Source organism: Cimex lectularius, unplaced genomic scaffold (genome assembly GCF_000648675.2).
Source record: "Cimex lectularius strain Harlan isolate CLEC.00 unplaced genomic scaffold, Clec_2.1 scaffold59, whole genome shotgun sequence".
NCBI classification, from domain to species: Eukaryota; Metazoa; Arthropoda; class Insecta; order Hemiptera; family Cimicidae; genus Cimex; species Cimex lectularius.
In genome coordinates, this window is record NW_019392794.1 from 270,876 (window position 1) to 287,801 (window position 16,926).

The following is a 16,926-nucleotide window of genomic DNA, read 5'->3' on the forward strand; positions in this document are numbered from 1 at the left end:
CTTTAATTGCCCCCGTACCCCCGCGTTGGCCCAACGTTGGGAAACAATGCTCCAATGTAAACCTCCTCCCTCAGAAGTTACTAATTTATTTTTCTTTTTCTTCTTCAGAGGAGATGCAGACAGGGATGACAAGCGCCGTCAGTGAGTCGTAGACCCAATCGGAACGGACAGGAAGAGAGTCGGGCTTAGTTCCATACATTTCGTGAACGTGCTTTTTCTTCCTTCACGTACGGAGTACTTTCTGGAGACGTGGATTCGAACCATTCACATCGAGATAGCATGAAAAAGACCACGTCTCCCGCACCTCCGGAGCTAAACATGCTCAGGGATATCCCGTCTCCCGTCCCGCCCACACCAACCACGTCCCCGTACTAATGATGTTGAACACCACATATTTCTTTTTATAACATATCTCATACTTGTATGTATATACCACAAAACACACTACGCAATACATTAAAATTATAGTACAATAACTAACGTAGTGATTTAACTTATTTAAGCAATTTTAGATTTAATAAAGAAAAGAGTAAAATAATCAACTTATTTAATAATACATTTTATTTTGATAGTGTATTTTAATACTAAATAATACTAAATTTATGAACAAGGGTTTTCTAATAACTTAGTAAACTTATGAACCATTCCCTTTATCGGACAACTCCAGGATGACATGTATTATTGCAGTTTAATCAATTCGCTAATAACCTCATACAAGGGACATTGAATAATGATATCCCACGATTTACGTTATTTAATTTTCAGCAAGGTAACTAGGCGTTGAAAGCTTGTTCATTTAGTAACAGAGCGTACAATTTTAGATTAAATTCGCCGGCTCCATTTGGCGTAGTAACACAGAATTACACAAGGGAAACGTTATTAAATTATTTGAAAGGTTCTGATTGAAGGGAATTAATACAGCTTATACAATGTTAGAACTATCGCTGTTATATAGTTCAATAGTTAGGAATTCTGTATGTTCATAATTAAAATTAGTGAATAAATGGCAAAGATTGTTTTTATTTTTATGATTCGACAACTTTTGACAGAAGGATTTTTAACGAATTGCCTTTTCACACTAGGGGTATTCACGTTGTTTGTAAGATGTCAACTCGTGTTAACTCGAATAAAGAAATGTCCAGTAAGACTGTGAATACCCCCTTCTTTTCTTAGAATGTTAAACGTTAATTTTTCCGCAATGCTGCGCGTGACGATTGGTACAACCAAAAAAATAAAGCTATAACTGTCCTTAAACGCTTGTTGTTGTTTGTTAAGGTTTCGTATTGTGTTAAATTTTAAGATGCCAGAAGCTAATAAAAAAAGAAAATTATTCAACTTTTTCATTCAAAATGCTATATGCGCACTCGAAAAGTACTAACAAAAGACACGCTTCAATTCGTGCCGACATACCTAACTTGTAATCATGTCAGATAGCCAAGGAGCCATCAAAGCACTAAGCTCAAAAATCATTAGTTCAAGGATGGTGCTGAACTACAAAATCAAACTAAACATACTAGGTACGCAGAATAAAGTCAGCCTATGCTGGGCCTCAGGACACATGGGAGCAGAAGGCAACGGGAAAGCGGACACCCTTGCAAGAAAAGGGGCTGCTACACCGCTGATAGGACCTGAACCCTCTTCTGGCATAGGAATCCACACTATTGACGATTATCTCAGACAGAAGGACAAAAAGAAAATGAGGGAACTTTGGAATTCACTCATTGGACACAGACAATCCAAGAATCTTCTAACCAATTTTGGAAGGAAAGAAATTACAGAATGTATCAAGGGAAGGAGGAACAAACTGCGAATCCTAATAGGGCACTGCAAGTTAAATGGACACTTAAAGAAAATTGGAGTAATCCAAGATGGCACATGCAGATTCTTCAAAGAGGCAGAAAAGAAACCAATACATTTACTAACAAACTGCGGAGCTACACTAGCCCGCAGGAGGAAATGTTTTGGGATGTATAATGTGACCATAGAAGAGCTTCAACCATGGGCCTATTAATCAAGTTTCTTGATGAAATAGGGCTCACCGATGTGCTTTAGGCAGAGCATGGGGATACAATAGCAATTAAAGGGCGCAGTATACTATACCCCAAACCTATATCTACATCTACCTAACTTGTATTCTAACGTCTCACACCTACAACTTTATAGGATGAATCTATTATGAATGAGAGTATAAGGATATAAGTAATGTGTATTTAACAGCTGTTAAATTCATGTCTGCCATGTTGGTTACCTCGGCCCTGACGGATAGCAATGTGACTACATTTTCGACCTTACATCTAACATTGGCCCTAGCCTGTTAGATCGAGGAATGTTAACTAGCCGATTCTCACAAGAATACATCATCATTTTTCTCGATCTAACACGACCTAACAGAGTTAACAGGGTTAACACAAAGATCGTGAATACCCCTACTATTGCATCATCATCTCTCTCCCTCTTTCTTTCTCTCTCATATTGTTATTATAACAAAGGCTCATAATTTATTATCTACAGTTGAGCTCTTTGCATTATTCTTGTCTTTCACAATATGCTGTGCTCATGACGATCTGGACATAAAGCTGGACATGTCCTTCTTTGACCCGTTCCTGACGGGAGAAAGTTTTCCACTTGCGATTTCAATATTTCAGAAGCTAAATTTTGACGGTTAATCAGAATTCGCCTTAACAAGTCTTCGTAGTTGAAAATATCTCCTGTCAATTTCTCTTTTATCTTGTATACAAGTCAGATGCAGTACGTATAGCCAGCCCTACGTACCTGACTGCAGTAGAAGTCAGTCACTCTTTGTCGTTTTACAGTGGAGGCCTTTTTTTTTTCTATTATAAATGTGCACTGTGTACATGAATTTGTGTGGATATGATAATGGATATGTTTAGAAGACCGAATTCCTTTCAAGTCAGCAGTTTAAATAATTTTACAATATAATATATATAAATATTGCTTTTCCAGTTTAATGAACAATATTTCTTGGAAAATTAAGCCTTTTTAGCTTTACGTGAACCCTTGTTTTTAAATTAACCCACTTTAGCTTGACTTGATAACTTCAAACTAATGTTTTTAATTTCAAATGAGCTCTTTTTGACCTCAACCTCCAATTAACCATTATTAATTGTATCTTCTCCTTCAAGTGAAACCTTTTTAATTTCAAATTAACTGTGTTGTAACTTCAAATTAACCCTTTATAATTCCGAATTAACCAATTCTTTAACATATCAAAACAAACTAGGAGATGGTGTGAAGTTTAAACAAGTAGATTAAAATCTGTAGACAATTTACTGTAAATATTTCGAGGAAATTATATTACCTATGATGCACAGATAACAATAGGTTGTGTGAAACCCAGTTGTACAAGACCAGTTCATCAAATCGATTAATAAAATAATCGGTTGTTTTGACAGGCTGGCTTTCACAGGAACTGGCTTTGGAATATAAATACTTGCCTAAATGATACATACAGTCACTAGTTGCTTGGCGATTTCAGCATCAACATCAGAATGAAAGCAGCGATTTTATTAACTCTCTTCTTAATTGGCGTGGCTTACTCCGTCCCCACATGGCAGGAAGAACACGGTANAAGTACCGACTAATTATTCACTAACGAACACTCTGGAAGTATGCTTTTGAAGAAGAAAGCAAATTTAGTTGCTACTGCCAAGCTTTCGACCTATTTTAATATCATCATCAGGGCCATTAATTTCAGAAGTGCAGCTAGCATATTGATGCATAGTTTACAAAAGACATCAAATATTTCAATATTTCTCTTTTTACTCTTTTGTTCAAAAACTGAAGTGTGCTAATAATTTGATACTCAGAGTTTTGGCACTAAGCAGCATATGCTTCTGGAGTGAAGTTAAAGAGCGAATTTTCCGAATTTAAAGAAATAAGAACTACCCAAAGACATTTGTTAATAGATGGTTAGATATTAATTCAACTAAGTTAATTAATGGTAAAAAATGAACGACATGTAAAAAAATTCTTTTACCTTCAAGAGTATTACGTACGTCCCAGTGATTTCTCCCAAATTAAAATATTTGATAAAGAAATTCATACCCGACATCAACTGTTGTTACAAATACAAGAATAAAATGAGCTTTTCACATACTAAACTCAAGGATAAGGAAGACAAGTTAAATTTCTCAAATGATGTATGTAGGTTCTGGAATAGCAGTCAAATACAATGATCAAGCAAAACAGAGAATGCAAATAGAATTTATGGTCATGTTTCTGACTATGGTATTAAATCCAGAACTGGTACCGGACAATCAAATTCAGTAGGTACAAATTTGACTTTTTCGAATATTGAAATAATTGACAAAGAATCTCAATTACTCAGAAGAAGAATAAAAGACGTTCTACATGCCAAAATGTAAAATAATAATTGTAACATCCAAACATATTCTATGGGCTTAAGTTCAATTTATGATGTCTTTTGATAACAAGAGGAGGACCTCCGGGATAAGGTTGCAATACTTTTTTACTCCGTGGCAATGTGGGGACTGAATCGGTCTTCAAGGAAATTTGAGATCGCCTGTAAAAAAAACTTAAATATATCAATCTGACATATTTACGGTTGTTTTGTACATTGCTAAATCAGTTGTTGCTGATTGCTAAATCAATTGTAAAAAAATGATTATTTGGAGGTCGTGAGATGCGGTCTTGTGTGACGTAGGTTTTAGAAAAACATTTTCTTTATTGTGCACGTTTCAATCTTTATTGAGTCATCTTCAGGGCTCAAAGTATTTGTTTACCGTGTATATGTGCCATTCTTGTCTGTCGTGTTGAGAGTGCCCAGTGTTAAAAAATGTTTTTCATAAAGTGAAATTAACATAGGCCCTGATGATGACCTTAAAATACATTGACAGGCAAAGGATTTTTATTTCATTTTATCGATACAAGAAAATTCTTAATTCTTTTACATTGTTTTTACCAATAAATGTTTGTTTACAATATGTGAATATCAAGTAGAGGTAAACACACTTAATCCTTAATCCAAAACAAGGATAAAGAATTTTTCAATGTTTACTTTTTAAGGAATTTAAAATATTTATTCAGTCCCATTTGAAGAAATTGAAATAATATGTTTAATTTTCATCTTTGTTTTCTTAATTTAAATTTTTAAACTTAAAAACGCCACTAGTGCTGAGGATGTTGGGCGTGGTGTGGCACTTATTGATGATGGACGTTCCATCACGTATGCGGCTATTGCCATTGGAGTTCCCTCCGAAACTCGATGAGAAGCTGTTAGACATTTTCGAGAAATTGGGTCCTACCATAGAAGGCCCGGTTCTGGACGCCTTTATGTAACAGAACCACAGGATGACCGTTTTTTGACTTTGAGAATTTTGCGAAACCGGCCCTTAATGTTGTTCTCGCGATTCATCAGCTCAGGAAGTTCGAGGTGTCCAAATTTCTGAACGCACTGCTCGAAGAAGTTTAAATCAGTATGGACTGACAGCTTTTCGACCCGTAAGAGGACCAGAATTGACCAGAACACGTTGAGTTGCACGGCTCGCATTTGCTCGAGAAAACAGCCATTGGTCTTTGGACGATTGGTCTGCTGTACTTTTTACAGAAAAGTGTAGATTTGCTCTACGATTTCCAGATGGACGTGAAAGAGTGTGTGGTGAAGGCGAACTGAAAGGTACGAAGCCTGTAATTTTTCACGGAGCCAACCTTTTCAACGCAGGTCAGTGATGATGGGGGCGGGAATTTCAATAAAGAGTCGCACAGAGTTGGTTTTGCCCTTGGAGTGTCTTTGACGGCCACTCGCTATGTGGATGACATTTTGGAACATCATGAGATGCCTATCCTCGATGATATCAGCGACAATCCTATTGTAATTAATGTACGATAATGCCCGTACACCTTCAGCAGCATAACATCAGGGTCCATTTCAAAAAAGCAATCGAACTTCGAAAACTTGCGACTATACGAGGGGGCAACCCTCTAACGTTACAATTTCTTCCCCACATTTTACACGTTAGAAAATTTTAATTTTCAACTAAAAACTTTGATCACTTTAATCGGTCTATTGCACGTTATTGTTTTGGAGAATAAAAAAATTACATAAAGAAAATGACACTTCTAAAATGAAGAAAAATCTCCATATTTTACATGACACTTATAAAATAATATAACAGTACAATACATCTACACCTATTTTAAAGACATATCAGGGCAAAACCAACTTAAATCTAATTACTAATTGGCATGATGAATTGATGTAAATTTTATTTTTTGATTTCCCTCTTTTCTATTTACATGTGTGTTTTCGACTGTTATTATGTTTGATTATTTTTTATACATTGTTTTCACCAAATATTATCATCACTGTTATTATATTCTGACTTTTATTTTTGGGATGCGCTCCCGTTTGAACTATGTAATAAGTGAATAAGTACATAATCACGTTGTTAAGAGTTAGTTTTCAAATTGCTTTAAATTTTCTATATTTACTCTGTATTTACTATTTTATTTTCGTTTAGATTTGTTTAGAAACCCGAGCTGTTAACATGCGATTTGCACTAAAACTTAATCTTCTTTTCAACTTGATCTACTTAAACTTGAAAACATGCCGGAAGACGTTGAAATGGGTGAGACCGAGACCTTCGCATTCCAGGCGGAGATCGCCCAGTTGATGTCTGACCATCAATACGTTTTATTCCAACAAGGAGATATTTTTAAGAGAGTTGATCTCCAATTCTTCAGATACCTTGGACAAGATCCGCTACGAGTCTCTTACAGATCCGACCAGGCTTCAATCCGGAACGGAGCTTTACATTAAGATTATTCCGAACAAGGAAGACAGGACATTGACTGTTATTGACACTGGTATTGGTATGACCAAGGCTGATCTTGTAAACAACTTAGGAACGATTGCCAAGTCAGGAACAAAAGCTTTCATGGAGGCACTTCAGGCTGGAGCTGATATTTCTATGATTGGTCAGTTTGGTGTTGGTTTCTACTCGGCTTACTTAGTTGCTGACAAGGTGACAGTCAGCTCGAAACACATTGACGATGAACAGTATTTGTGGGAATCTTCTGCTGTTGGTTCTTTCACGGTCAGGCCCGACCCTGGTGAACCCCTTGGCCGGGGTACCAAGATCGTCCTGTACATCAAGGAAGACCAAACTGAATTTTTGGAAGAGAGAAAGATCAAGGATGTCGTCAAGAAGGTGAAGAAGAAGATGAAGAGGGAAGTGAAGAAGTCCAAGAAGGTGAAGAAGAAGATGAAGATTGAAGTGAAGAAGTTGGAGAAGAACGAAGAAAAGAAGAACAAGCACAGAAGAAAGGGCGCGGAAAACCCAGCATACAACGTACAAAGAGAGGAAGACCCAAAAAGATCTACAAGCACTTCGAGGACAATCGGTCGGCGAATACCACGGAAGAAGAAACAACAAAAAACGACATACCGACTGGAGACAGTGCGAACTTCATTGGACCCTCTATCAACGAGGCTCTTAACAACTCACTCTGGAGAAAAGTCATAATTGAAATACCTATCAACCCAAGAGATGCCGGCGGACGTCTTAACGAAGCCACTCATAAAGCACAAGCACACCACGTGTATAGCAAGGATGGGCATGGATGTCTTCGAGGGGGGGGTTTTGAAGCAGCCGCCGAACACTCATTGATCGATTAGTCTGTTGTACGTATCGATAGGCGGCGCGACCGTCTGTCTAGTCTAGTCTTGTACATGTGCTCTCGCAATAAAGTTCTTTCGTTCTCAACAGTGTTTTAATGTTTTTTGTGTTTTGTTTATATATTATTATATTTATTTATTATATTTTATAAATTGATTCATCGGAACTGCTACATAATTATTTAAAATTCAATAAAAAATCCAGATGTAAACATAATATCTTGATTTTCAAAACTAAATGTGTATTACATAGTGATAATAATATAATATAATTAAATATTTAAAGATTTTGACATAAAAATGCAATAAGGTACGGTTTTTCATCGTTGACAAACCACAACTAACACCGAATAACTTGTATATAAATGTTTACTACGTGTTTGTGTATAATTGTGAGAGTGGAAATTCAGAAGGGCCTATAGATAGGATTTTTTTAGCCTTATCCTCAGGAATATTTAATCTACTGTGACTAACAGTTAATGAAATAACACGAATTTTGAATAAGGGAATAAGAAAAAACTACAAATTTAATCATATACGAGATTTAAAGTATAAATGCAAGTTGATTATTTATTTAATTTCGAAATACTTTATAACAACAAATTATGTCCAGGCTCTCCCCTCCATGCTAGAGGCAGGAAAGCGAGAACGGATAGTTCAGTCTAGCCTAGGCATTGGAAGAAAAACAATAAGAAAAAATCCAGCTGAAAGCTAGTCAAATCAGATTTGTATCCATTTGATTTTTATTAGTATAAATTATTTCTGTTGTGTGGCCCATTTTCATTTATGGTTTTTGTTTGGTATTTTCCATTTTGGTTATCAAGGTTGCCTTTCAGGCCCATATTATTCCCATAGTATCTAATTATTCTTATATTGTTCATTTGTAAGCAAAGGTTCATGTTTTGTTGTTTTATATTTTTTATATAACGTTTTTGATTCATAAGGAAATACATTTTTGTTTTAAAAGAAACAAAATAGAGGTGTCCCTCTGCAATTGTGTTCGTATTTTATTTTAAATCAAAATTCCTTTGATATTGAGGCAGATCACCGGCCTCAAGGGGGTTAATCGAACCTTAAAAGACGGAATATACTCATTCCTTAAAGGACCCACCAATAACTTTTAGAAATAATCTCTACAATTTAAAGAAACGATTAAATAACCTATTATCTAGATCTTTGCTTGTTTCGAAATGTCTTATAGCAGGAACAAAAAAAACTATATAAAAACTCATTGCCGATATACTGTTAATTGATTGAAAGGTTAAGATGATAAAAATAATTAATTCTATTAACTGTGACCTGCAGTTGATACCGATGCAAAAGAAATGGGGAATTCCTACGGAATGGTTTTCATATAATATCTTTCTAGAAATATAAATAATTGGCTCATTGGATGAGTAAGTCATTAGTTCTTTGCCGATTTCAGCATCGACATAAGGATGAAAGTAGCAATTTTTTTAATCTTCTTCTTAATTGGCGCGGCTTACTCCGTCCCCACGTGGCACGAAGAACACGGTAAGCATTATTTCTGCTGTTTCCTGTATTTCTGTGATTATGTTTTGACCAAATATTTTCTTCTAATCAGAACTGCTCGACGAAGAAATCTGGGAACCCGCCGACCCCCAGCCACTCGTCGAACATCACGTCAGATTTAAAAGAGCGACCTGCGATTTGTTCAGCTTCCAGTCCAAATGGGTGACGCCGAACCACGCAGCATGTGCAGCTCACTGCATTGCCAGAGGAAACAGAGGAGGACGATGCAAAAACGCAGTCTGCCATTGCCGCAAATAATTAACAATTTTAAATATCCATTACGTTTTCCCCAATAAAGCTGTGTTTGTCCAATACTATTTTCTTTTTCCTAAAACCTCTTTCTTTGTGATATAAAATACAGTATAGAACACACTACGCTGCTTCTATATCCACAGTTAAAAGTCTCTCCCTCATTACGTGTATATAAAATAAATAGTGTATATAATATATAGTGTTAAATAAAAATAAAAATAAATTACTTTTAAAGTAAGAAAAATTTGATTTGAGAAGTGGAATCACATTCTCTCTCTCTTTGTCTGTCTGTCAGTCTCTCTCTCTCTTTTTTTTACGTAAATATTTTGGCTAAGGAGAAGCATCTCGATTCCAGCAGCATCTCTTATCTCGTTTGTAGCCGCCAATGAACAAATACGTATTTATAGGAAATGATTATATAAAAAATAATTTTGAAGTAAATATGTAAATGATTATTCTTTTGAAAAAGGTAATAGAGGAAATATCAATTCGTAATAAAGCTTAGTATCTTCATTTGTTTCTTATTAGCACAGTTACATGGCGTTAACATCAGCTATGATGCAATTCAATTGAGAATTTATACCACGTACGATGCGAAATTTGCCCATATTTTTCAAAATACCCTCAGGACCAGGCATCCATCTGTAAAATTTTAAACTTCTAGGATTAATAGTCGAATGGAACATGTTCAAATATTTGGAGGAACGACACTCTAAGGCAAAGGCAAGCAAAGGCTTAGCAATGAAAATCTCGCCTAAACCTACTGACTTATCTGACACAATTGGGACGTTCATGTCAGTATTTATTTCTTCAAAATCGTATAGAGAGACGTTGAGAATGTTGGGATCAGGATTCTTTTTAAAATCATGTTTGAGCCTCAATTTTGCAGAGAAAAGATTAAAATAGCTCGTCCAGATCGCACGAAACACAAAATGCAGAATGCGCAGCTCCTTCTTTGCGATTTAATGTTCTACTCGCGCGATATAGCATCGCCGGCAGTGTAAATGGCCCCTTAAGTGTCAAGACAATTTAACCTTTATTAAAAGAACGTGTGTTATTCTTGTAAATACCTACAAAATCCAGTAAGTCATAGCAGCAAATTTTGTTATAAAACATATTTTGGAAATAAATTATTAGATTTCACGATGTGGTCTGAAGGTGGTTAAACCTGTCGTTTGGTCGTGACCAGCAAAGCAGACTGAATTATTTCGTAAGGACCGAGCAATTTCTGACATAAAAGTTAACCGAAATGAAATAAAAGAAACGCAGCATGTCGCAACAGTAACAGAATTCGTTGCCAGTTCACTTTTGAGTTAGGCAACCATTTTTTGTTCACATTGAATGGACATTTCTAACTAAAGACATTCTATTCCGTTCCTATTGAAAGACTTAATCCTAACTTACTTTCCGTGATTCACTTTTCAAAAGCAAGCCGTTCTTACGTTTTCAAATAGAAAAAGTCCAATAAGAAGGCGTCTGGGAAAACTGAAGAAAAGAAAAAAATCTGTTATACGACATCGACAAAAGTTACTCAATTGTAATTATGAGTAAGGTTTAAAACCTAAAAACGGCATTAAATATATTGTGTGGTATTTAGTGACCGTTAGCCAATGATTATTTGGAGAGGCGGTATGGTGTGATATGGTTTGATGGAAGTTTTAATATTTTAAAAACATTTTCTTTATCGTGCCAACGTTTCGATCTTTATTGAGATCATCTTCAGGGCCTGGGATTTATAAACATTGTTTAAATTTTACAAATGCATGTAGTGAAAAAAATAAATTTATACAATGCTAGAAAATTTTAGATTGAAAAAATATTATTCAATGCTAGAAAATTTTAGATTAAAAAAATGAATTTATAAAATGCTAGACAATTTTAGATAAAAAAAGAATTTTCCAACATTGTATAATTTTTTTTAATCTACAATTTTCTAGCACTGTATAAATTCATTTTTTTTTCATTCTAAAATTTTCTAGCATTGTATAAATTCATTTTTTTCACATCTTACATATATTTGTACAATTTAAACAATGTTTATAAATCCCAGGCCCTGAAGATGATCTCAATAAAGATCGAAACGCTGGAACGATAAAGAAAATGTTTTTCTTAAACCTCGACACACCAGACCGCATCTCACGATCTCCAAGTAATCATTAAATATATTGATCGATAAGAGTTTCTATTTTTTGTCGACAGTTTTACCCCTGTGGTCTGCGTTTTTTCGATTCGACTTCTTTGATTATGGCATTTATTTGTTTGACTGTTTTTAACAATTAAGGGGAACCCCCACGACAAATGAATTTCTTTTGGTTTACAACATTTTGCAACTCTTTCTGGTCATTTGTATATGTATTATGAGGGTTGGGTCTCAAAAATCTTATTTATCAAAATGTTTCATAAAAGAAAACCTGTCGCTATTGTATTTAGTGGGTAGAGATATCAAAAAAATAAGTGGGCACAAATAAATCTATTTTCTTTGAAGTTATTTTTCCTATTCTGTAACAGGGTCTTGGGTTAATATTAAGTGTTTTTCATTTTAGTTTATATGTATGGTGATTAGTGACCGTTAGTCGATAATTATTCAGAAATCGTGAGATGCGGTCTGGTGTGATGTAGTTTTCAGAAAAATATTTTCTTTATCGTGCCAACGTTTCGATCTTTATTGAGATCATCTTCAGGGCCTGGGATTTACAAACATGTTTAAATTTAACAAATACATGTAGGATGTGGGCAAAAGTGGATTTATACAATGCAAAAAAATATATTTTTTATATGCAATCAAAGTATTTCTACTCACTCAAAGTGTTTGTCTTCTGTGTAATTGTGCCATTCTTGCGTGTCGTGTTGAGAGTGCCAGTGAGATATTGCTATTTTATGTTTATATAATATTATATATATATATATAATTTATTTATTTATTTGAATCAAAGAGAATATATATAATTTGAAGAAAAAAAATGAAGTTACGGGCAAATTATGAAACAAAAATGCATCTAGTAATAGCCTTCAAGTGTAGGGCTGAGAATGTAAACTATGCTTCATTGTGTCTAGACATATTTATTTATACATCTTTCTTTGAGATAACGGACATGAAAGCTCAAAAATAAGTCACCTCTTTTAAGCAAAATGTCACGATTTGAACTCTAAAAAAAGCGTTTCTTTTTCAAAGCGACTCTCCTGTAAAGTTGCGTTTTGTTAATCTCTAGAAACATTTTTCTTAAGAACTACACAACTTCAATAGTTTTATTACAATTCTGATAACTTTCTCTATCTTGTTCTTGTTACATATTTTTATTTTGTGTGAAACCGCTCGAAAAAAAAAAAAAAAAAAAAAAACGTTTCATTTCACAAGCCGTCAAAATTAGTTCATACATTTTACGTACTACATGGAGTTGAAAAGGTTTATACTCCACAACATTTTATCAAACATATATAATTATAATATTAAAAGGGGGCCGCAACGGCGTTGGCACGGCGCTCATCACCGTAAGGTAAAGGTCCTGGGTTCGAATCCAGCGGCCCTGCATTCGAACCTGACATGCTTACAAACGGGCTTTCCCCGAGGGTTGGTATAACCTCGGCTGTTGCGAACCCTCGTTTAAAAAAAAAAAAAAAAAAAAAAAAAAATATTACAATCAAAATTTGCAAATTTTATTTTAATGAAATTATTATTAGTTCAACAATAACTGGAAAAAAAAGATATAAACTGCTGAAGGAAGTTAAACCATGTTTTAGTACTGTGTCAAAAAAAAAATTATATATATATCAGAATTTCAGAATTGGGTATTCTTTCTGTAGTAAAATGGCTGATAAATTTTATCTTTCGGGAGTTTTATTCATTTCAAAAAGCCATCCCGGAAACTCCTCAAAAGTTTCTGACAAACAGAAAAAAACTAGATAAAGAAAATTGCAGTTTTAAAATGAAGAAAATCTCCATATTTTACAGTGCACTTAAAAGTCAAAATATGTACAATATAAATGGAAAAATTATGCATAAAATTCAACGTAGAGAGAGTCAAAGGAAACTCCACATCATTGTTTAAATCTAAACAATTTAAGAAAAAATCCTCGTGCAAACAGATTTTTTTACTTTTAGAAATAGATGTGGATTAGTTAGTAATAGTAATAATGATATTATATCTAACCTTTATTATTACATATTTGAATAAATTTTCACGTTAGATGAAAAACCAAGTTTATCATTGACGAACAACGTAAAACCGAATAACTTTAAAATTAAATAGCTTTGTATTCGTGTTTGTATACAGTTGTGAGGGTGGAAGGTCAGATAGGCTATCGATAGGATTTTTTCTTAAGGATACTTGCTGAGATATTGAACTTTCTGTGACTATAAATAATAATTTGCAAACCTGATAGGAAGAAATGAAATCTCTCGAATTTAGAATAAGGGAGATGAAAACCGAACTCTTCTTTTGGAAATTTGATTAACTAATCGTAAGCGAGTCGATTTTAAAATATTTTTGTGAAAAAAATGGTAAATTTAATTATGTTGTATTATGTAAACTTTATTTCAGAAAGCAATTGTAATTTTATTGCAGTTACTTTTCAAAACAATCTCTTTCGTTTTGTAAAGAAACTATTAAAGAACCTATTATCTAGATGTTTAGATGTTTTTCGTAATAAAAACGTTGGAGATGATAAAAATAATGAATTTTATTAACTGTGATGTACAGATGAAATAGGTGAAACCCACCCGAACAAGCCCTGTTTGAAAAATCGATTCCAAAGAAATTGGGAGTTCCGACGGACTGGGTTTCACAGGATACCTCCCGATGAATATAAATAGTTGGCACACTGGATAAGTTAGTCATTCGTTCCTTGCCTCTTTCAGCATCAACATCACGATGAACGTAGCAATTTTTCTAACCTTCTTCTTAATTGGCGTGGCTTACTCCGTCCCCACATGGCAGGAAGAACACGGTAAGCATTATATCCCTTGTTGTTATGTATGTCTACGATTATGTTTTGACCCAATATTTTCTTCTTAATCAGACCTGCACGACGAGGAAATCTGGGAACCCGCCGACCCCCAGCCACTCGTCGAACATCACGTCAGATTTAAAAGAGCGACCTGCGATTTGTTCAGCTTCCAGTCCAAATGGGTGACGCCGAACCACGCAGCATGTGCAGCTCACTGCATTGCCAGAGGAAACAGAGGAGGACGATGCAAAAAGGCAGTCTGCCATTGCCGCAAATAATCAATAATTGTAAATATTCATTAAATTATTTTTCTCAACAAAGTGTGTTTATCCAATACTGTTCTTTTGTCTTACAAACCTATTGTTTTAAGTAAACTAAATTACTACACATTACCGATATAGAATACACTATGTTACTTCTATATCGACCATATCGATTTAATAGTCTCTATGAAATTAGTGAAAAAATGTAGAATATGTAATGGTATCCCGTTTTAGTAAATATTATTTGTAAGAAAAAGTTGCATTACTCAAGTGAGAATAAGTCTCAGTATCAAGCTGTTTATCAATTTGTATTTATTAATAAACAAAGACAAACAACATTAACATTTTTTAAATTGTTTATTCATTTTTTAGTAATGTAACTACCTCTTTTGAAGAAATCCTACATAATTTTAATTCTTCTAATTATTTACCAAATCCGATATTGTTTTCACTAAATTTTCAAAACACTAATTTTTTTGTACATGTAAGACTGACAACAGACTGACAGTGATCATTTGTGGTTATAAAAACATCATGTTACATGTGTTATAAACTAAATATCTCAATGATTAGGAGAGAAAGTGAAGGTTAGAGAGAGTGTAGAACATACCAGTAATAAAACTTTTCTCACTAGGTAAGAATTCTAAAATATGTATTTTAATGTGTGGTGATTAGTGACCGTTAATCGATAATTATTCAGAAATCGTGAGATGCGATCTGATGTGATGTAGGTTTCAGAAAAACATTTTCTTTATCGTGCCAACGTTTCGATCATTATTGAGATCATCTTCAGGGCCGGGATTTATAAACAAACATTGTTTTAATATTAAAAATACATGTAGGATGTGGAAAAAATTATGTATTATGAATTTATACAATGCTAAAAAATTTTAGATTAAAAAAAATATACGATGCTAGAAATTTTTTTCGATTAAAAAAGAAAGAACGAATTTTCTAGCATTGTAAAATTCATTTTTTTTAATCTAAAATTTTCTACATTGTATAAATTAATTTTTTTCAAATCTATTTTTTTTTAGCATTGTAAAATTCATAATTTTTTTCCACATCCTACATGTATTTGCAAAATTCAAACAATGTTTGTTTATAAATTCCAGGCCCTGAAGATGATCTCAATAAAGATCGAAACGTTGGCACAATAAAGAAAATGTTTTTCTTAAAACTACGTCACACCAGACCCGCATCTCCAATCTCCGAATGATAATTAAAAATTTAAACGTAACATTGGAAATGAGATTGTGACTTTTAAATGTTTTTATAGATTTGATTAAGTGGTACAGTCACTTTAGTAGTTTACAGTATAGTTATAGGCATGTAAAATAAAAGTACCTAATTAGAAAAATACAGATTTATTCAAAAACTTTGCAAACATTGATCAATTGTTGCAATGTAAAATTGCTCCTTCCTATACATTCACCTCCACGATATAACCCATGGCGAGGCAGTGAATTGGACTACGTGGTTCAGGCGACTCGACATTACCTTGAAGCTGAGCACGTCTCAGGCTTCGTTTTAAACCTGATGTGGTGTCGGCCGGCTCCCATTCTTCCATTTTGTGCCAACCTGATCAAAATACAAATATTTTGGCAAAGCATAACTAAGAAAGAAGAAAAATAATGCCTGCCATACGGCCCGGAGTAATTCACTCCAATTAAAAAGAGAATAAAGAAGATCACTTTCATCCTGATTTTGATAAAATTGGGAAAAAACGCCTAACTAACTTTTTTGTAAATGGAAGACTGACAACGGTTCAGTCATCATTTGTGGTTACAAAAAACATCACACTTAGGCGTAATTATACATCAGAGGTGGTTGCTGTGAAACCCAGCCTGTTGCAACGCCCCATATCTTTTGATACACTTTTATAAAATGGACAGGTACAGCCGGTTATTAAAACTTAACCCATTGTACAGGTAGGTGAATACTATTTTTAGGTGAATAGTGAATACTATTTTTTATTAAGTCAACAATAAAGCAGGGAACACACTTACCCGATGCAACGCTATGAGACGCTACCCGATGATGCTACCCGACGCAAATCCAAAGGCCATTTTTCCATAAGATTGTATTACCCTCGTGCACATCTGCCCGATGATATGCAACGCTACCCTACTCGACGCTATGCGATCCCCACTGGCCAGATTTTCGTTGTATAACATCGAGTACAGTCGAAGACAAAAGAACCGGACACTCATATTTTTATTTCAAAATATACAATTTTGTCGTTGTATTAATTATATCATCTTTAATATAAACCAA

General features: G+C 34.3%; 4 protein-coding genes across 7 annotated transcripts in view; 3 read left to right on the plus strand and 1 right to left on the minus strand.

Annotated features, from left to right (window-relative positions):
* The window catches only part of LOC106661788 (ankyrin repeat and fibronectin type-III domain-containing protein 1), a 118,339-nt gene that overhangs the window by 20,643 nt on the left and 80,770 nt on the right, over positions 1-16,926 (minus strand). The gene's annotated exons all lie outside the window — the stretch shown is intronic.
* On the plus strand, positions 3,467-15,002 carry LOC106661791 (defensin-like). Of its 2 annotated transcripts, none has more exons than XM_024227961.1 (2): positions 3,467-3,585; positions 14,459-15,002. In XM_024227961.1, the coding sequence occupies exons 1-2, from the start codon at positions 3,510-3,512 to the stop codon at positions 14,662-14,664; spliced, it is 282 nt and encodes a 93-aa protein (XP_024083729.1). In that variant the 5' UTR covers positions 3,467-3,509; the 3' UTR covers positions 14,665-15,002. The 2 variants fall into 2 exon arrangements, with proteins under 2 accessions (XP_024083729.1, XP_014240918.1); XM_014385432.2 differs by lacking the exon at positions 3,467-3,585 and adding an exon at positions 14,273-14,386 and having other exon boundaries at positions 14,459-14,991.
* On the plus strand, positions 5,802-7,745 carry LOC106661789 (heat shock protein 83-like). The gene is given in 2 exon segments (XM_014385429.2): positions 5,802-6,654; positions 6,656-7,745. Coding segments are annotated over 2 exon segments (918 nt in total). The 5' UTR covers positions 5,802-6,586; the 3' UTR covers positions 7,506-7,745.
* Positions 8,776-9,504, plus strand: LOC106661792 (defensin-like). The gene is made up of 2 exons (XM_014385433.2): positions 8,776-9,172; positions 9,243-9,504. The coding sequence occupies exons 1-2, from the start codon at positions 9,097-9,099 to the stop codon at positions 9,446-9,448; spliced, it is 282 nt and encodes a 93-aa protein (XP_014240919.1). The 5' UTR covers positions 8,776-9,096; the 3' UTR covers positions 9,449-9,504.